Here is a 22,265-nt window from a genome sequence, read left to right as displayed (position 1 = left end):
GCACACTGCACTACTCTGATTTTCTTACTGTCGTGACTGTTCGATCAGGTATTTTCAAGTCACCGCGAAAGCACGCGTTGTTGACTCACGCGTCGTTTAAATCTTATAGATGGCTCGGAAATTCACGGAAATAGTTTTTATACGTCACCAAGACCATTGTTTGAAAAATTTGTTTTCTTGTTTTATACCATAATATAAAATCATTTTTCGAAGTCGGTGTTTGCATTGTTCCTTGCCCAAAAGTTTCACTTTGGTCTAAAAAAATATGATCAATCAAAAGAGAAGCGTCACAAAAGTTCTAATCTACACAAAATATATTGTCAACAATTCTGCTCTAATGGGTTGGGGTGGTACTTTGGGGGATTCATTTGTAACAAACTTAGACACCTCAACGTCCTTTAGTAAGTCTTGAACTTCTATAATATTCTATCAATATATACGAAGATTTAGGTACTTCAGTCCGCTTTTTCCCCCACGCTTCAAATTACCACTTCAGGATTGAACTGTGATCGCAGTCAATATATGGAAGAATTTGGTTCCACTTTGCCAAATTCTTTTCAAAACCACTTAAAACTACATCAAATATAAATGCTCTCATAAAAAAATCGAATGTAGGATCGTTTTGATACCTGAGGATTTTTTCAAGCTATTGAAAAGTCCTCATTGAAAATATTTAGTTCAGCAACTCAGTGACACTTTAAATTATCGAGACATCGTTACCTTTCTTTCTTTGAACAATTTCACATAATCCTTCTTGTATTTACTATAAATCGCTTTGACCACCCACGATGTGGTGTAAAGTCTTCAGGGGAATATTTCTTGGTGATTACTGATTAATCAGATCTTAGTACTGTAAAAGTTTTTTTTTCTTTGAAAATAAAATACTTCGAATTGAATTCTTCTGTTGCGTGTCGTGGATAAAATAGTTACGGAAATGCCATCCTAATGATTTGTCAAGCGTCTTGATTAAGTAATATGCGCGGTATGTTTTTATGTCCTGACACTTTCACCGCAAATACCGGCATTTCGCGACATGAAAGTTTTCGAACCTTTTAGACTCCCCTCAATGCAAGGAATTTTCCCCTACTTGAAAGTATTTTGGCGCGTGCCTTGATCGTAAACAAGACTATAAATTTTATGTTAATTAATTGTAAACTTTTCACCCTTTGACTAAAATGCCGGGGATTAATAAAGCCTTTACTATCAAGGGCGTTTCTGTGCTTAGTGGCAAATTAAGTTGGTAACATTTTATTAACTGCAACCTCGGTATAGTAATTGGATTTTTCACTTTTGATTTTCAATGTTAATGTTTTTTCTGGGTGTTCCTTTCTTGCATACTTTTCGGATACTGTATTAGCAATTTCTCATTTTCCATGAACAAGCCCAACAAAGACACATTCTGTAAATTCCGCCGTAATTTTGACGTGTTTATTTATGTCTCTGAACGGAAATGGTATCAAAGCACGTCTAGATAGCATGCGCGAAATTTAAGTTGAAAATGAGGTAAACCTTTAGGGTCTTTCATTTACTACAATTTTGACGACAAGTAGTGTTGAAGGAAATCTAAGCAAAAGTCGGATCAAAATCAGTCATTGTGGCGAGGTTTTGTCTGAGTTTGATTATTTGGAAAACACCGAAAATTGACGCGTGTTTACGCTTTCAGGTCAATAACTGTCTTAAAGTAAATTACTCCAAGGCCCAAGACATTATAAATTAAGTATTTCGGTATAATAGTATTTTTGGTGGCTCTGTTTGTAAGGCTCCTTTTTTCGTGTAGAGATATATAAATAACATAAGATGAGTTGTGGTTGAATTATAGCTAAGAAGAATAATTATTTTGAAAAATAAGTCAAGAAAATGAAAATTGGATTGGTATTTCTGTTGCTTGCAACCACTCAGGTAATCAATATATCAATATTATTTTTTATTTTTTCATTTTTATCAATAACGACGTCAAAATCATAAAAATGTCTCAATTCATATGTTTATCCCTTCAAGTATTTATTTCACATGACCTAAAGGAAATGTTATAAAATTCTATAAAGGAACATTCATAAAATTTTTTACCACCTTCATTTCATTAAATATTTTTCAGGTTGTTTCATCGCGAATCCATATTTCCTTATCACTGATCTCATATTCGAATCCCAAAGGTGTCAAAAGTGACTCTACTTGCTGTGATCTAGGACAGGATTGCTTCATCAATCCTTGCGACACAAAAATCTCCGGTTGCTTGAAATCTTCATTGAACACTATACACTGTGATGTTGGCCAGTTTGCCACGCACGAGTTTATCGATCAAAACAATATCACGTTCGGTAGCAAACTCTCACAGACTTTAACAAATCCCGTTATATTTCAATATGAAGGTCCTTGGGACGGGAGACTCTTTGTAGAACTTAAAGCGCAAGATTTGGACCGTGGTGACGTTTTAGAACTCATTGACATTTATAAGAGTATTCTAGCCATTACACCGACTCACCAACACGACAATACGAAGTCCAAATTTGAGACTGTTCACGGTAATGTATCAATGCTGACGTATTCGATCAATACGTATTGTGGAGATAATTATTACGGTACATCATGTGAAAAATACTGTAAAGTAGACCCAAAGAGGTACACTTGTAACTCAAATGGTGAGAAAGTGTGTAATATGCACTGGTATGGTACAGATTGCTCTGTCTTTTGTCAAGAGCAAAACAATGAACAAAATGGCTTTTACAAATGTAGAAATAATGGTGAAAAGATCTGCTCTAAGGATTGGTACGGGATTGACTGTAAAACGTATTGTATTAACGGAACCAATTACCGTTGCAACCTAAGCGGTCAAAAGATTTGTGATCAATATTGGTACGGTCAAAATTGTGACCAATATTGTAACGCTTCGCCAAACAGCCATTTTAAATGTGACGTCACAACCGGCCGTAAAATCTGTGACCCCTCGTGGTATGGATACAATTGTAACACTTTTTGCGAAAGCAAAACCGATAGTCAATTTACTTGTGATAAATCTACTGGTCTCAAAAAATGTTTTGATGGTTATTACGGCTTGGATTGCGATACATTTTGTCGTTCACATAAGGCTGATAACTACACTTGCAATCAAGTTGGTGAGAAAGTTTGTAAAGAACATTTCCATGGGAAAGACTGTGATATCTATGGTAAGACCCTTTTTATTCCTCCATTTTCAAAGGGCTGTAGAACTAAGGTGAACGAACAAATATTTATATAAAAACTCTTTTCTTCATTTTCATACTTTTATGACCTGGTACTTTTGTAATACCTCTATAACTCGCTACTAACTGTTTTGTTTCTTTCCAGTTTCGTAAAACATCATCAATTTTTGCTTTCAGTATTATATTCGTTATACAAACCGTTTGAATCAATCGTTCTACTTTTTTTAGTTCCAACGCTACCCAATCAACCAGCCATTTGTTCGTTGTTTGGACCTTCGACCATCAAAACTTTCGATTCCAAATACTACTCCTTCGTCGGAGAATGTCAGTACAAACTGGCTGGTGATTGCAAAGAAGATACTTTCTCAGTCCATTATCGCCAGAGATGTGAAACGTTCAGTAATTGCCAGCGTGATGTTACCTTATACACCAATGGTTTAGAAGTTAACCTTTTTCATTTCGACCGCGTTGAAATGAACAAAGAAAAAATCTCGCTACCTTTTTCGTCCCCTAATATTGTCATTGAGACACTGAAAGGGACTGATTACATATCTATTAATGGCATGAAAGGTTTGACTGTGCTTTGGAACGGGCGCAATATTGATATCAAACTTTTACCAAGTTTTGCAAACAAAACATGTGGGCTGTGCGGTAACTTTAACGGTGCTCCGAAAGACGACTTCAAAATTAAGGGAGATATTTTACAATCATCCGACGATTTTGCGAAATATTGGAAGAAATTAGACTTCGGTGAAAAGTGTCCGAAACGGCAACCTGTAATGTACGAAAATGAATACTTACTACCCAACCAAGTTAATGACGACGACGGTACTAATGCTCAGATTCTAAAACTATGCAATGACTTCAGAAACTACCCAGATCTTTCAGTATGTCGTACAGTGGTTCCTGTCCAACCCTACTTTAATATGTGTATGAAGGAATGTCAAACAGCCCAAAAGAATTGTTCTTGTAACAGTTACAAAGAGTTTGCCAAAGCCTGTCTTGATCACCATGCGGTAATGTGGAAAGTCCCTAAACCCTGTGGTATGATATTTTTCCCATTATGGCTTTTTATTCATTCTTCATCACCTTAAGACGTTATTTTCTTAAGTGCGTAATCTACGCATATTATGCAAACATTTTCAAGCCGAGTCTCAATTTGTTCTTTTTTATTCTTAGGTTTTGGCCAAATTGCTTATAGAATTGTTCTTCTAAAAATTGATGTAATGCTTTATCTGTATTCTAAGCAATAACATATTCGTGCCCTGGAAATTAAGATTCGCAAGTCCTCCACTATACCATACTAAAATGCAGCTAATTTTATATTTTCTAGCAAATACACGATGTCCCGGAGGCAAGACCTACCAAATTTGTAACAAAAATTGTATAAAAACCTGTAAGGACATGAACAAGAAAATGACCTGCACTTTACCAAAATGTATGTCTGGATGTTTCTGCCCTGAAGGAACAGTGCTCAATAAAGGTCAATGTGTACCAGTAGCGGACTGCCCATGTGTTCACAATAAGAAAGAATATCAGAAAGGAGAAAAAATACGGAAAGATTGCAATGAATGGTAAGCATAACCTTCAAAAATTTTCATTAACAAAACAACACTCAGATCAAGAAAAGTAAAGCATTACGTTAAACACGAAAATGTGTAACAATTTCATCATGCCTTTCAAGTTTCGAGTCCTTTTGAAGCATTCAAGGTTTTTCATTTACGCTACTATTCTTTCTATTTTCTGATCTGCAGTGTTTGTAGTCATGGTAAGTGGAATTGCACCACCAATCAATGCCCAGGTAAGTCTGTGTTGGTTTGTTTGAAAAAAATACTGTAAGCAATTACAGAGATATGTTTTAGACGATATCCTTAAAATTTGAAAGTGATTTTTTCCCGGAGGATTGGAAAGCTTCTAGACGTAGTTTACCAAGAACAAAGAAAATGCTAGTTTTTGTAAAATTTCTAAGGCTCATAATTTTAGATTTTATTTTATTTGCTGTGTTTTTAATTGGTTTTTTTGATTTTATCAAAATTCTACTAAGCCACGTCAAATGTAAGGAAAAGGAGCATGTGCTTTTGATCTAAACAACAGAAACTATAGGTTATATCTTTTGTCTATGATTTTCTTCCATAGCAACCTGCTCTGTGTTCGGAGACCCGCACTATAAAACTTTCGACGGACGTTGGTACACATTCAATGGTCTTTGCAAGTATATGCTGGCAAGTGATTGTACCGGGAACACGTTCAATATCACCACACAGAATGTTCCCTGCAATGCCTTCTCTGATGTATCATGCGCAAGGTCGGTATGGGTTTATGTTTTCAAACTATTTTTATTACCTTAGATTAGTGAGCAGAGATCATGCTTTTGATTTTGATTGATACTTCTAATGCGTTCAAGACAAAGCTCACTCAAAACTCATACCTAAAGGAGATCTAACTCGTCTTGACTTATTACTTGACTTATTACCACAATAATAATGCACTTTATTATCCCTCGCAGGTCGACGACAATCAATCTTAGCAATCGCACGATTGTTCTGGGACAGGGAGGACGTGTTATGGTCGATAACACTGTTGTCATGTTGCCTTATATTCGACGAGGAATCCTCATAAGACAAGTACGTAACTATCTTCCCTGCTGCCGACTATAATTATTTGTCTTTTATAATACACAACGCTGAGAAATTATCGGGTTCAAATTTTTTTCAATTGTGGGAAGTAGAATGAAATTGTATTGACGCAAGGGAAAATTTGACATTAGATATCACCTGTTACTATGTCTAGACTGCAGGCTTTACATTGTAGCTATATATTATTTACTGCTCGATAATTTCTAATAAAATATTTGACAAAAATTCTGAAAAATGGAAAAACAAGGAAGAAAATGAGTATCTAGACTCTTATTTTTCCAGGTTTCTTCCTCATTCATCAAAATGTCGTCATCCATCGGTCTTGACGTTATGTTCGACGGGAAAACAACTATTTACGTCACCGTCTCGCCGGATTTTTTCGATTCGACGTGTGGTTTGTGTGGAACATTCAACAACAAACAACAGGATGACTTCACTACACCAGAGGGGAATATAGACTCTACAGCATTATCGTTTGGTAACTCTTGGTCAGTCAGTTCTCCTTGTCAACGAGCCACTCATTCGGTTGATCCGTGTGTTGTTCAAAAACAAAAAGCTACTGCCGCTGACAAGAAATGCAAGAAGTTAGAAATGGCTCCATTCACACAATGTCATCGTTTCGTTGACCCACAACCGTTCATTGAGGCTTGTAAATATGATGTATGTGGGTGCCAACATGGTGTGGAATGTTTATGCAATGCAATAGCTGCATACACTAAAGAATGCTCAAGCAAAGGTGTCGTTATTGAATGGAGAAATGCCAATGTCCTACCTGAATGCGGTATGTTTTTCAGTTGTTTTTTTTTTTCAGATGAGTTTTCTTGCTCAAGTGGTAACAATCTGAAAATTCCCTATTTACGATATCATGTAATTAATTGCAAATGCAAAATTACGAGTTTTTTTATTTTATCTGATTTTTTTAATAAATGTGTGACCCGCTTCGAACAAAAAAAGTTGTTTAGTGGTCATATTAACATATGTCTTGTAAACTAGGTAAACTTGTTAACTTTGTCATTCATTTATCGTTCAGCTGCGATGTGTGTCCCTGGCCTCGTGTACCAAGAATGCGGTAACATTTGTCACCGATCATGTCGTGACCTCACTCACGAAGAGAATTGTCAATCACAATGTGTGGCTGGGTGTAATTGTCCGAACGGTACTGTACTTAACGATTATAATAGTTGCGTACCTATCAATGATTGTCCATGCCAATGGGATGGAAATAGTTATCCTTCAGGACAAATCATATATAAAGACAAGAATCACTGCGAAAAATGGTTTGTTTTTCAATACCTTTTCTAAACCACTATAAAGATTTTAATGGCTTTTGAACCTTTCAGGAGTAGAAGTTACCAGCACCAAACTCGTCTTAGTATCATGGTCTTCAACCATTAAAAAAGCCTCATAAGAAAGATTGATTTAAAGATTTCCTTCGCTTCTAGCTAAAACATGGTAAATCTCCAATGTAATAAGAGCTTCTATTCGCTTTAAATGTTCACTCTTTTTGCCACCTTCGTTTTAGTCTTGTTACTCTTGTTACTCTGACAAAGAAGGGTGTCACATTTAAAGCGACTTTACATTTCATTTTTAGTACTTGCATCAGAGGGCGATTCAATTGTACAGTAGATGCCAAAAACTGTAAACAGCAGTTGAAATGTCCTGGAAATCAAATCTGGTTACCTGGTGGAAGTCAATGTCTGCGGACCTGCCAGTCCATGCATCTACCCTGCTTGAACCAGAAGGTGACAGGAGGTTGCCAATGTGCGAATGGTACAGTATGGGATGAAGATAGACGGCAATGTGTGTTGAATATAGATTGCCCTTGTCATCATAATGGGAGGACGTATGCGGATGGAGAGTCTTACAGATGGGATTGCAACACATGGTATGTTTCTTAGCTATGTTTGATTACTTTTTTTGACTTTCAAACTTGTATTCATTTTATTAAAACTAATTGATCAATTTAGTTATATTGGTGAATTTGTAAAGAAGTAGTAGGAATCAAGGAACATAACGTTGTTTCAACGTCCATCTAATGTTTTTAACGTCTTTATACGTCATATAAGCGTTGAAAAATGCCTTGTGTTGGCTGGCGACGACGAGAGTTTAAACCTCTAGCTTTAAATACCTTACTTTGTTACGTTTTTGAAACTCGCCTTTATAATTTCGTTTTTTAAATTTCAGTACTTGTAAAGGCAACATGTGGGATTGTACAGCAAACGTCTGTCCGGGTACCTGTTCCGCGTACGGTGATCCACACTACACGACGTTCGACGGGAAACGATTCTTATTTGAGGGAAGGTGTAAATACACTGTAGCTGAAGATCGATGTGGATCGTTGAATAATAATGGTCTGTTTTCTGTTGTCATGGAGAATATACTTTGTGGAAGCACAGGTAGGAGCTTTAGATTCTCATCTTCGTTAGTCTCTTCCTGCATGTAAGTCAGATTGTAATCTAACTTAAGACTGATGTCGCTTATACTCTTTCTTGTAATGTATATGATTTACTCTCCCGTTTATTTTGATGTTTGAGTGTTTGCATGTAAAGGTACAATGATATCGCAGATATAAACGAACAACCTATAATTTTGTCATACTAGTTTCAGTTTGTACTGCACTGAAAATATTTTCCAGCGTGATACTGATTTTACAGTATGGCCTTGTGGGTTTACCCAGGCAACCATTTTCAGTCCATCAATCAATCATGTTGAACGGTGGGATTTGATTCCGTACCTTTGTGATCGACTTCCGAACGACTTCTTGTTCTCACTTAAAATGTATATAGAGTTTAACAATGCGAATAACGGGTAAAATTCATACCTTTTTTTATTTCCACGTAGGTTCAGTTTGCACAAAAGCAGTCTCTTTCACTGTAAACGATACAACCATCACTTTACGTAAAGACCAAGCTATGACTATCATGCCTAGCCTCGCTTTCATGCAGTCTACACCAATCACAAAGTTCGAAGTCATCAAAAGTACCTTCTATGACATCATTCACACAGAGTTAGGCATCACACTGATGTGGGACCGTCATACCCGAGTAATGATCTCCCTACAACCACAATTTAAAGGTAAGTTTCTTAAGTGATATTGTGTACAAGAAGTCACATTACGTAATATACGTAATGTATGTAATATAATAAGATTCATCATTCCCGGCATGCCCTATTATATGCATTGTGGTTCACGAATGCAGTCGATATATCATATCGACTTTATATCGGACAACCTTTTTCCCCTTCGGAGTATGCTTTTCCAGTTTGAAACTCATAAAAGACGATTTCTTACTTCCCCCTTGCGTCCCTTCCTACTTAAGACCCCACCTGATTGGCTAGTTAGAAATTAATTCGCGCATATTATATTAAAGACCAAGAAACTCCTTCAATTGCAGGATCTAATCGTTCCAATTTTGATTAAATTTGGACATTTGAGCTAGACTTAACGCACCGATTCATTGATAGAATTTAAGAAATATATATTGGAAATATTAGTAGATATTACTATGTGACCAGATCTCAGGTTTTTTGCCGACTTTTGAAGCCTATCAATGCATTGGGGTGAGTTTTCTTGAAAACTACAAGTAGAAACCGATAAATGATGTACGTTACTTTAAAGTGATGTTTCTTTTGCCTGACATAGGAAAGACATGTGGTCTGTGTGGTAATTTCAATGACGACCAATCAGATGATTTCACCACACCTGAAGGAGATGTAGTGATCAATACGCAAGAGCTCGGTGATAGTTGGAAAATGGATACTAACTGTCCGGATACCAAACCTCTCCCACATCCATGCACTGTTCGAAAAGATAGGTTTGTGAGAACTTTTTTCACCACCTCTATAGTTAGACAATGCTATCGCCCGTTATTGCGATATTAAAAGCTGGAAATGCGCGGAGTTTGCAGCCGTAATGAGCGTTAGACGGAAAAAATAGCAGCGGTAGACTTTAGAGTAAAGACTGTAAACACCTCTAACTGTTTACTCTCGGGTACCTAATAGCCGCCCCCCCCCCGCTTATTAGTTTTTGGGAAAATGTATTTGAAAGTTCCCTTTTTTGTCTTAATTCTGCTGTATTAGCCTCCTTTTCAAACATTTTCCACCCAGTACATTTTTATTCCAACCCCCCTGCTTATTTCAACCCCCCCCCCCCCGGCTATTAGGTACCCGAGAGTATTCTGCTCCTGTTTAACCGTTTTTCCCCCTCCTAAAGTATTCCCTTTTGAGTGACCTTGTGTAGTTGATAGGATTGTCTAATCTATAATTTTATGTATTGTCTTGGGAATGCGTCTAGTTACAAATTAAAAAAAAAGCTTTTCCCCTTAATATGCCTTTACTTTGACATACTTTAACCATCTCTCTCCTTCACTTTAGAGCGCCTTGGTCGTTCAAGAGATGCAATATTTTGAACCAACCTTTATTCCAATCGTGTCACATGGTTGTCGATCCACGCCCTTATTTTGATGCTTGTTATCATGATACATGTGGGTGTGATATGGGCGGCGATTCGCATTGCCTTTGTACTAGTGTGGCGGCTTACGCCCAAGCTTGTTCCTCGTATGGTGTTCACATCAAATGGAGATCACAAGAATTCTGCCGTAAGCTGTGTCTTTATGCATTATTTTTAACCTATATTACCTTTTACCCCTATTTTCTCCGGAAAAAATCATCTGAATCATCTGATTATTCCCAAGATTTTGACTGTCTAATTGTTTGTTTTATCTTTCTGAACAAGTTACATTGTAAAACCGTGATCAGATAATAACTTCAGGTAGAATAAAACGAAATATTGAAATTAAAAATGCTATATTTCGTTTTACACTATTTACGTACATCTTTTAACTTTCTTTCGTTTGTCTGAAGAACTAATTAGTGTATTACGAAATGTAGATTTTTTCTAATTTGAACTTTTCGTGTCTTTCTTTGAGTATCAAGGAACCAAGATGTCTCTTTTTAGGGTTTGTTTTCATTTTACACCATAACTTCACACTAATCGACATGACGTATTTTTTTTATAGCGATCCAATGTGAGCAATGTGAAGTCTACAAAGCTTGCGGTCCATCCAATCCAAGAACATGTCAAAACCTTTGTCAACCGACCCTCGAAACATTACCTGTCAACTGTGTGGAAGGTTGTTTCTGTGCTAATGATACTGTCCTCCACAATGGGAAATGTATCAAACCTTCTGAATGTCCTTGCTATCTCAATGGTTTAGTTTATGAACCAGGAAGTTACATTGTTAGAGATTGTCAGCCTTGGTAAGATAAAGGTTTAAAGTCTCATTGAAGTATATTTATATACCTCTTTATAAAGAGGCTTTTTCCTCTCAAAATTCTTCATAATTCATAAAAATTTCAGCAATATTTATTATACTAATTTGTGGTGTGAAAACCATTTTCCGTCCCAGACGAAAAAACCTTGCTTTGACAACTGAAGAAAGCGCTGGCTATTTTGTTTTAAACATACCCTGTGCCTGTGCTGTGCAAATTTTTTTTGCTGAAAAGATAACACCAAGTACGACACATGACAAGTTTGGAAAACGGCCTGCAGCGTTGAGTAGTAAAATTTTGATTATTTTATGAAGTTACATTGCATGTGTTGGAAACAGAACTTTGAGTGTTTTCTTTTTTTTCCCGTACAAGATTAAATATCTTTCTGTTTTATATTTCAGTACGTGCAACAACGGTTGTTTTGAATGCACTGGTCAAACATGCACAACAAGTAAGTTAAAAGTTGTTAGGATTAATTATATAGACTTTTTAAAACAGAACAAAAGACTAATGTGGGCTTTGTTGAATCGCGTTTGTGAAGGGTTTTATCACAGTATGCTTTTATTTTTCAAAATTTAAGCGTCTGCGCCGACGACTTCTACGAGACCGAATACACAACAAACGACATCTAGTACGACACAAACCACTACAGCTAGAACCACTCGACAAACAACAAAAGCCCCAACGACAGCTGACAGTACGACAACCTCTCAACAGACAACTGCAAAGCCTTCTACAACTGCTAACTTGACAAGTAGACCCTCTACGAACACGACAACAACAAAACAGTCTACAACAGACGCTACGACACAAGCTTTTACAACAACAACAACTTCACAGCAAACAACATCAGCACCTGCAACAACAAAATACAAAACAAGACCCACAACCACTACAACAGGTTCTGCAACAACCACAACAGATTCTACAACAACAACTTCATCCAGCACAACACCAGGCTCTACATCAACACGGCCCACAACAGCGACGACTTCCCAAACAACACACAAACCGTACTCTACAACTCGAGCTACATCATCCACAACAAGATCAACATCTACAACAAGTCGTGCAACAACTTATCCTCCAACCACTGTCAAAAGAACTACAAAGCGACCTTCAACAACACAAACGACCGTTTCGTCGACAACTCAAAGGGTTACTACAACAGACCCAAAGACCACACAACCACAACCAACGACTTCACAATCATCTACGACCAGACAAACAACCACCCAAGGTACAACAAAATCTCCATTCAACTGTACACAAACTCCTCGGCGATTTCCCTGCAAAGACCAATCTGCTTGTCTTAACAATACTCAAGTCTGCGATGGACGATCGGACTGTCAAGATGGTAGTGACGAACAAGGTTGCCCTTCCAACTGCGGTAAATGCTCCAAAATGGATTTCAGATGTCATAAAACGTGCCAGTGTGTGTCGTGGTATTTTGTGTGTGATAACGATCGTGAGTGTACTGATGGTTCCGATGAAATCGGTTGCCCAGCAACCAACACAACACATCCAACGACTACACAACAAACGACAACATCTCAGACAACGTCCAAACAGACTACAGAAACGACTAGCACGCGACGAACGACTTTAACAACCAACAAACCTACGACAACGACACAATCCTCCACCACGACTACTCAACAGACAACCACTCCGCGAGTCACGACATATCCACCCACTAAATTGCCGCCAATGAAATGTCTTAACAACCATATCTATAAAACATGTACTAAAACGTGTACACAAAAATGCGCCTATCTCACTTTCAACTGCGTGGAAGACAGTCGCACGTGTTCACCTGGTTGCGGTTGTCCAAACAATCTCCTCTCTAATGGCACGTTCTGCGTTCTCCCGTCTGAATGTTCGTGTTTTGACTACAATACGGGGCGGTTCGCGCGACCGAACGAGCAATGGCAAAAAGGATGTGTCAAGAATACATGCTTTAACAATGGTATCGTAAAATCACCTGTACAATGTCCTTCGGCTCCATGTCCACCACCAAGACGACTTGTTCAAAAACCTGGTGAATGTTGTAAAAAATGTATCTACGGACCGGCCCCAACTACGGCGGTACCGGCCACTACGACGCCGTTGATTTGCCGTGCCGGATTTGTTTCTTGTGGTGATAAGACATGCATATCAAAAGAATGGGTTTGTGACGGAGAAAGAGATTGTGCTGATGCTTCGGATGAGTTGAATTGCCCTTCAAAGAACACTGAATGTTATGATGCCATTGGTAAGCCCGATTAAATCTCTCTAAATCTAGTTTAGTATACTAGTTTGAGTAAAGAAATCGATTTAAGTTAATTTCATACTCAAAGTGTTTCTTGCCATCCAGGATCTAGTTTAGTATGATAAACTTTGAATTGTGTTCTCTACTTACAATGAATCATTTGTTACTTTTAGGTACCAAATAAACGCAAGAAGAAGTCACCTTATTTTGCTCTAAAAAGCCTGATTTTACCCTATATTTACCTTATTTTTGGGTTTTCAGAAGTACAATCTCCAACAACCCCCCCCCCCCTGGCAATTAGGCCCCCCCGTTTATTTGGCACCTAAAAGTATGTTGCTACAAAGCCTCTACTTTTTAATAAGTTATACGATCAAATTTATTGCTAAATATAGTAATATTGCTTTTCCTATGCATGTTCGAAACGAGGAACCTTGATAACATATAACTCTCTTTTACCCTAGGTATTACATACAGACAAATTATTCCCGATAGCAGTCTAACAGCCTCTAGTATGTGGACACCTTATCATCATCCGAAGTTTGCTCGATACAATCTTCCATCGACCATGTATTCGGTTGGTAGTTGGTGTGCTCGCAAGAACGATCCCAATAAGTGGATACAAGTTGACCTGGGAAAACGTTATCTCGTCTCCAAAGTCATGATGCAAGGTATGTGGGTCCTTATAAACTAAACTTTTCCATTCCGATTACTTTAGTTTAGCGCATGATCAACCTCAGAGAAATTATCTCTTAAGAACACTTATTTACACTACAGTTATAGTTGTATTCGTAGGGAATGATAGTGTAAACAAAATCGTCATTCAAAATGAAAAGGACATCGTCATACCTTTATTTACATCAATTTTCATCTCCTTTACATCAGGTCGTCATATGGTCGCTAACTTTATCCAATCCTACAAAGTGATGTATAAAGATGAAAATAATGCATGGAGGTATTACACACTCAGCGGTGCAAGTGCACCTAAGGTATTAGATTTATTTATTTATTTTTGCAAAGAATCATTTCACGCCACCTGTCTCACAACCTCGGTGTAAAATTTTCTTACAGTGTGGATAAAAGTTTCTATGGAAATGCCCATGGGGATAGAGATTCTATTGTTCCAGCCTCAAAATATCTAGTGGGATGGTTTTGAAGTACACCTTTGCCATTAAATTTCATATAGGGATAAAATCAAAGTCAATTTGCCAGTAGGACTGAAATTGTAGGGTGCTCTCTCACCGGGGATGAAATTTTGGCCAAATATTCCACTGGACAGTGGTACCAGCGGTTCTCTGACACAGGGGTGTTTTATCGCTTATAATAAAGAAGAGTTGAAAAAACATTGGACATAATAGTGATAACGATAATGTTCACTTTTTCAGATTTTCAAAGGAAATACAGCGCCCAACCAAAAGACGCTTTCCAAACTGGAATACAAAATTCAAGCTCGATTCATCAAACTATTTCCAGAACGTTTCTACTCAAACGCCTGTCTTCGTTTTGAATTGTATGGTTGCGTGAATGAGACAGAGCCGACGACTACGACAGCCCCAACAACGACAACCATGCCGACAACGACAACCCAACCGACAACTACACCGACAATTTGTCCCGAGTTTCGTTGTGGAAATGGATCATGTATTCCAAATCTTTGGGTTTGTGATGGCAAGCAACAATGTAGTGATGGAGGGGATGAGAATGTTTGTAATGGGAACTGCAGGTGAGTTTATAAGCAAATGCTTAAGGCCGGTGCAAATGAATCCAACATTCAATCCAATATTTCCAATTCATTGTTGGACGAAATGTTGGACGAAAAGTCACGTGTAAAAATTCGAAAAGTTGCATGAAAAGTCATTTGCGCAAAAACGTCAAACATTTTCATCCAACATGATTACGCAAATGCATCCAACATTGAAACCAACATAAAAGTGACGTCAATCTCATTAAAAAATGTTGGGTGAAAAGTTTGACGGCGATCAAACTTCATCCAACATGATTTCCAACAACTTTCTTAAAAAGTTGCAATTTTACGACTTGCGCAAACGAACCCAACATTTGATCCAACAATAATGTTGGATCAAATGTTGGATTCGTTTGCGCCGGCCTTTATGGAAATCAAACTCGAAACAACAGATCTTTTATTAAAAACAAAATTGTTTTATTTGAAAAATCCCAGCACAATGACTTTTAAAAGTTTGAATATTGGTATTCCAAAGTTATTAAAAGTCTTTGTTCTTCACCGGTATACCAAACTTTAAAAAACATTTCCAGAGGAGCTCACAACTTTCTATTTTCGATTGCAGTGCGGATCAATTCCATTGTCGTTCCGGTTATTGTTTACCGAAGCAGTTCCGCTGTGACCAAGACAACGATTGTTTCCATGGTGACGATGAAATGCATTGCGATAACACCACGTGTAACATTTTCCAATTCAGATGCAATAATGGATCCTGCATTCATTTATCGTAAGTATTTAAGATGAGAAATATGTTTTGGAACAATGGACATAGCCAAAAGCCAAGTAAAACTGATGCTTTATATTTCGCAGCATTCCAGGCAAGACGTCGAGTTTAGCGTCTTTGTTTTTTTTTGTTTTTGCAAGGCTAATTTTTATAAATTTTGGGCTTTAAAACAAAAGATCTCATTGGATTTAATGATTTAATTGAATCAAATCCATTCCACGAAAGTCGAATGAGCACCCGCCTTGAAGTCATTTTCCTCTGTTAAGACAAAATTAATATATTCCCATTATTACAATTTATGATATGTATCACTGCAATGTCTTAGACATCCCACCATAGATCCAACAGCTGACTGGTTGTATGTGACGTAAGATCAGACAATACGTCACTTGCAAACCAATCAGCTGTTGGGTCTGTGATGTAAGGTTAGGAGAGAATGGTGCATATCATGAATACCCTTGTGCCCAATTGTTCTTGAGCACTTTTCTGTTAAGAAATATGCTTAAATGGTTAGTTTGTATGACAGAGTTGAGTTCAAAATTTTTGAACCATATGTATTTTTCAGCCAAAAATGTGATGGACGCGTCGACTGTTCGACCGGAGAAGACGAGAAAAGCTGTCCAACAACTACAACCAGTCCTGCAACAACCACAACACCACGTACGACCACTACAACGACCGCGCGGCCTGTGTGCAATGGATTCAAATGTCGTTATGGTGGAAAATGTTTGAGCAATGACTTGATATGTGATGGTACACGTGATTGTGGAGGCTGGGGTGAAGATGAAGAATGCTGCAATACGAAAACACAATACAGGTATAAAATGCGTTCTACCATCTATCAGTTTTTAAAGAAAATACGATAACTGAAGCTAGGCTACATTTATGACATTTTACAAGCAGCTGCAATGCAATTTAGATAGCGTTACATTACGTTTTCAAGTGCCTAAATTTCAAAAATTGCATTCCAGCCGCCAAGTGGAAAACATCAGTGTAGCCTTAACTTGGCCAAGTGTTTTAGTATACTTTTTTTCTCAGGGCATTTCAAACAACCTTAAACTTACATAGTTAGACAGGGTTGCATTTTGCTTTTCAAGCAAAATATATTTTTTTCTGTCTTAAATCTTTAATTACTCTAAGTTTATTAAATTTATGAGTAGAAATGACTAACATATAGTCCCTTCAAGAATGTTTTAACCTTGAAAAAATATTACCAATTGGCTCAAATTTGGCACTAGTCGATTTAACAATATTTGGACACACCTGAATCTTTTTTACCTATGTAATAATCCTATCAGACTTATGGACTGTTATTCAGGTATACGTTGGTATCTGATCCAAGATTGTTAAGGCGATTACAATGAATAATTTGTACATCATTTAACTTTTTTCTTGCCATTTAAGATGTTCACACAGACCTGGTGCACACGTGGGGAAATGTATCCAAGCTTCCAGAAGATGTGATGGTTACAATGATTGTGGTGATTCGTCGGATGAATTCAATTGCACACATACTACCACTGTAAGATATCTAATGTTTTCGGGTAATATTGTTGTCTCATATTATGCTGGTCTACTTCTACAGTTTTAGCTATATGGCAATTCCTAAAGGGTGACACTCTTTGACTGTGCTAAATCACAGCCGAAAGGCAATACCAAAAGAGTAAATCGCTTTATAAAGAAGGTAAAAAATATGAGATTTGTCTAATTTTGTCTTATGGTTTGACTTTCTTTTCATTCTTCAGGGTCCAGCGACAACAACTCGTTACTCGACTAACATTTTTACTGAACCAACTGCAACAACTAAGCACGGTGGACAAGGTAAATCAATTTTTAACCGTATTTTAAAAACATTACAGAGAGACCTGCGAGCTAAAAGCAAAAAGATAAGATACTAAAAATACATGCTAGTAATTTTTTTGACGCTCTCAAAAGTGGGTGAAGCGAAAATCTTTGTTTAGTGACTATTAGGAAAGTCAAATTATTGCTGGTTCAATAAAAATAGTATGTGACCTGCTTAGATAACGAATTTTCTTACTTTCACAGGCGGTGGCACCACAACAAGAGGTTGCCCACGTAACAGCACGTGTCTTTGTGAGAACACTTGTGACAGCCTAGCTGAGAAACCCGATGGTTGTCTCTCGTTCTACTGTATCGATGATTGTTCTTGTCCCACTGGATTCACTTATGATAACGTCACCAAACGTTGTGAACGAGATCTTGATTGTCCTTGTGTTCGGAATGGTACTATTTACAAGGTACAATTTTCTTAGGAATTCGTTCCCCTGTCCAACCTGTCCCCTGCCCGATAGACTAATTTTGAATTGTACGAATGATTTTAGGGAGCCCAAACCGATTTCTCCTCTTGGAAGATCTATGATTAAATTGATTTAACATGTCTTTGTAATAAGAAAAGACAACAAGTTTTATTTTATTTTCAGCAAAAGATTTTTTCAAACAATTAGCACTGAAGATGGTGTTACCGAAAAGGTTTTGCTGAAAATAAAATCTTTTTTTTTTTCTCCTTACTTTATGGAATGGCTGATTTAAACTTAACTATGTCTTAGTAAGTTTCCTTTTTCTTTATTTTTCAAAGACTGGATCAGTATTAGATGGTGGTAATTGCACTAAATGTATATGTACACAAAATGGTTTCAAATGTGCTAAGATTTGCCCTATCAAAAGTTGCGGATTGGTAAGCCTTTGTACCCTATTAATTATACGTGTTTCTGCTACTAAACCTTTTATTACCTTTTAAGTCGTAAATTGATGACTAAGTTTGTTGAGTACACATAGGTTTTCACCAGCTTGTTAAGCCGAACAAAACATCAGTTGCATATTCACACAAGGGCTGACTGAATCAAGAACTTTATTGTAATGAAACGAAATCTCGAACTCAGTATTAAACATTTGTATAATTTCTTTCCTTTCACCAATTCTAGGGTGAAGAGATGGTTTATCCAAAAGATGATTGTTGTTATTGTGAGAAAAAAATAAGTAAGCACTTACCATTTTTTATCATCCACTGTTGCTTTCAGACATTCTTTTTGAAAAAGGGAGTAATCTTTGACTAATTCTGGCTTGGGTGATGACTGTTTATATATTAAGCACAATGCTCTAAATTACTTTTGAATAGCTACTGTCTCGTTTAGTTAAAAATTTATTACCGTTGATAAAAACCCGAACCCAGTCCCTTTGTTCACGAAACTACGTCTATCAGTAAAATCAAAAATTGATGCAAGTAACTATAGTTACGAAAATTACCGTCGCTAAATATTTTCATCTCTTTTCTATTTCAGGTTGTCGAAAGGATCAGTACTTAACAGATTGTAGTTGTGAGCGCAACTGTACTTCCAACCTGACCACGTGCGACCCGGACACGTGTTCCATTGGTTGCGCATGCCCAGATGGGACGTTTGATAATGGAACGAACTGCGTTCAAAAAAAGAAATGTTACTGTGTAGATGAAGATGGCGTCAAACGAAAGGTAAAAAATTCAAATTTTCAGCATGATGATTTTCAGAAAGAGGAAACCCATTTCTCTCCTGTTGTTTTCTTTTTGCATGGTCTTTTATGTTTGCATTTTTTGGAATACGTCAAAAACAAGCTTTTTATATTGAATATTAGAGATTCGATCACGCTATTTTGTATTCTGCAAAATAGTTTAGGCAGCTTCTTATAAGGGCACCTGTCATAATGTACAAAAAGCCTTTTTTTTCAATTACAGCCAAACTCTCGATGGGGATCAGGTGATTGCGATTCGTGTAAATGTACCAATGGAAAGATCAAATGTGGAAAAGTTTGCAATCACATTACATGTCCACCAAACTTCGAACTGTTTACACCGCCAGATGGTTGTTGTATGTGTATGCCAAAAAGTAAGTTTTTCATTGAGCGGACGTGCTCTGAGTTCTCTTTAAAAAATACAAGATTTTTGGTGAATATTTGGTTGCATTCAGGCAAAATTATGTATAATTTGTGGAAATATTTGGAAAGGTCGAAACACTTTGGTTCTCCCGTAGTGTCTCTTATGATAGGCTATAAATCTTCGAATCCTATCAGTAACATATGAAAGTGGTTTTCTGCTACGTTTTTCCAAAAGCACATCCCATTAAACCATTATATTCTCCGACCATTAGAAACAACTGCACCACCATCCGTTTCAACGACAACCACAACAACTACGAAATCCACAACACAATCAACACGGCCAACAACACAAAGTACCGCCCAATCAACAAGGCCAAACACATATTCAACAAAACATTCAACATTATTCACAACCTCGACTACACTGCAGCAAACAACTTCATCACCGACCACAACACCCTCACAACCCAACAACTGCACCAAGACTGAGGAGATTGAAACTTACACAGACAAACACCAATGCTCAGGGCAGGTCACTAAAACCTACTGCCAAGGTGGTTGTTTATCCACCATCATCAGTGATTTCATACTGGGTATAGGAATCCAGAAATGCACGTGCTGCAAACCCATTGGAATTTTCAATACTACGATAAGCCTTCAATGCCAAAATGGGAATTCGAAGATCTTCACTTACCAAAGGTTTAGATCTTGTTCTTGTCAACCGTGTGATAATTCACCGTTTGACGACGTCACACTGTTCAACCCATAACCAGAATGCGATTGAAATGAGTGAATTTAAGAGTAGATATAGGGTTCAGAGTAAATGAAGAAAACCCTTTGGCTGCCAACAATTCAGTTGAGGTTATCAAAGTTGGGAAAATCTGATATCCACTTTTCTCCACAAAAGATGAAAAGTCCATCAGAGACATATCAACCTTTTTTTGAGTATTAGTGCAGCCTGTAAGATTGCAACTAGAGACTTCATTTTTTACCTTTGAGACAGCTTTCCTACATACATGAAACTTTGGGTGGCTTAAAAGTCGTTGACCTTAACGTCTCAAAGGATACCTTGCATAACGAAGGAAAATCTCTTTTATTTAGTAACTTAATATTTTAAACAGTATTTTTTCACAAGTTCTGTTAGCACTGTACCTTTTTTTTGACTCAATTCTTTTGTATAGTAGTTCCAGTTTTGTGAAGGTAATCAAAGGAGGGAGATCAATAGCGCCTACAAACACATTCCTGTAGACATGACTTTGAAAAGTTATGATACTCTGAAAACTGCAATTGACTTACTATTTACTATTAAAAAAAACTTTATTGAGTACCTGGACCAGGAAAATTAGCTTGACTCCTTCACCGCGTAAGATTATATAGCATGATAGCTGAATATTTTTGGTTCGTAGTATTTATTCTTTTTGGATTGTAAATATTTTTATCAGCTTGATTCCTTTTTGATTGTTTATTTGGTTGTTCTGCGCCGTATTAATGTTTTGTTAAACGAACTCAAATTAAATTTTATACATGATTTTTTAAGATATTTTTGTATCCCCTAGAATTTTATTTTAAAAAGGAAAGAAAATTGGACGAATAACAAGCTAGATATTATTTCGCCTGGAAGAATATGCTTGAGGATTACCGCTGAGAATCAAAGTTAAGCTTTCATCGAAATTCAACATTTGGCGACGGACAAAAAGAATTTTATGGCGCATTTCTCTATCACATTACTTTTCGAAGAATCCAAGATGGAGAGCATATATACTCGTGCCAAGCTTAATCGGGTCATATCATTACATACATCTAGTATGTACAATTCTTTTGAGACTCATGATAGTGAGAGCAAATAGTTTCCTTTAGATATAATCTATTCCTAATTTTAGAAAAATCTGAACAGCCCTCATTCACCTGATCTTTTCTACGTCTCTCACTTGGCTTTAAGCTTTACCAAAGATGCTGAACGATTACTATGGTTACTTTTGTATTGGGCTCTTCCTAGAAAAGAATTAAATATGGATGGGTGGAGGATGTAAAATTTTTGAAAATTTACTCTCCGAACATTGTGAACTTTGACCCCCCAGACAGCAGCTCGACCCCCCCCCCCCCCCTCGGAAAATGGTAAGTTGACCCCGGACATTCAGAAATACAAGACAAGGAAAATTTGCAGATTTTCCACTACCCCTCACTCCCCCCGGACAATTTATCCTCTGTTCCCTATGTACGAACATTTTCTGGAAGAGCCCATTCGCTGAATGTGTGCTGATCTGTCATGACAGTGTAATATTCAAGCACGGCTCCTGAGGATATGACAAATGGAATTCAATTTAGTTTGATACACAATGTTTCTCTCAATTTGATTCAATATTTAAATATAAATAAAAAATTGGACTCAATAAAAAATCTTTTTACAAAACTTTCAACAACGATTCAATGCAGATAAATCGCTAGACCTTTACCCGTCATTTTTATTTAGCAGCCGAAACATTCCAATTTCGTCTCGGCAATGCTGACCAGCTATTCATGATGTTCTATACGGAAGTACCTAAAATAGCCTGGTCGTTTGCCAGTTTTATTAGTGAGTTTAAGGATTCGCACTTTT

General features: G+C 37.1%; 1 protein-coding gene across 1 annotated transcript; it reads left to right on the top strand.

The window, feature by feature from the left end:
* Window positions 1-1,775: 1,775 nt before the first annotated feature.
* Window positions 1,776-20,526, top strand: LOC136808893 (mucin-6-like). The gene is made up of 30 exons (XM_067065460.1): window positions 1,776-1,899; window positions 2,096-3,164; window positions 3,408-4,223; window positions 4,513-4,753; window positions 4,934-4,980; window positions 5,316-5,484; window positions 5,686-5,803; window positions 6,098-6,596; window positions 6,846-7,092; window positions 7,407-7,700; window positions 8,000-8,211; window positions 8,657-8,890; window positions 9,459-9,630; window positions 10,190-10,413; window positions 10,834-11,074; window positions 11,488-11,537; window positions 11,667-13,340; window positions 13,799-14,005; window positions 14,220-14,323; window positions 14,720-15,057; window positions 15,641-15,802; window positions 16,365-16,616; window positions 17,204-17,321; window positions 17,545-17,620; window positions 17,846-18,057; window positions 18,396-18,494; window positions 18,742-18,796; window positions 19,099-19,286; window positions 19,527-19,677; window positions 19,939-20,526. Exons 1-30 carry the CDS (start codon window positions 1,858-1,860, stop codon window positions 20,436-20,438), a joined length of 8,811 nt encoding a protein of 2,936 aa, XP_066921561.1. The 5' UTR covers window positions 1,776-1,857; the 3' UTR covers window positions 20,439-20,526.
* Window positions 20,527-22,265: the final 1,739 nt, after the last annotated feature.

Source organism: Clytia hemisphaerica, unplaced genomic scaffold (genome assembly GCF_902728285.1).
Source record: "Clytia hemisphaerica strain Z4C2 unplaced genomic scaffold, Clytia hemisphaerica genome assembly, whole genome shotgun sequence".
In the NCBI taxonomy this organism is placed as follows: domain Eukaryota; kingdom Metazoa; phylum Cnidaria; class Hydrozoa; order Leptothecata; family Clytiidae; genus Clytia; species Clytia hemisphaerica.
The sequence above is the reverse complement of the archived record's forward strand: the minus strand, read 5'-3'. Positions and strand labels throughout refer to the sequence as shown.

Excerpts from the sequence above, each read along its gene's own strand:
- LOC136808893 (XM_067065460.1), top strand. The coding sequence starts at position 1,858 with ATGAAAATTGGATTGGTATTTCTGTTGCTTGCAACCACTCAG. Across the intron at positions 3,165-3,407 it reads GAAAGACTGTGATATCTATG|TTCCAACGCTACCCAATCAA; the intron begins GTAAGACCCTTT and ends TACTTTTTTTAG. Across the intron at positions 9,631-10,189 it reads TGCACTGTTCGAAAAGATAG|AGCGCCTTGGTCGTTCAAGA; the intron begins GTTTGTGAGAAC and ends CCTTCACTTTAG.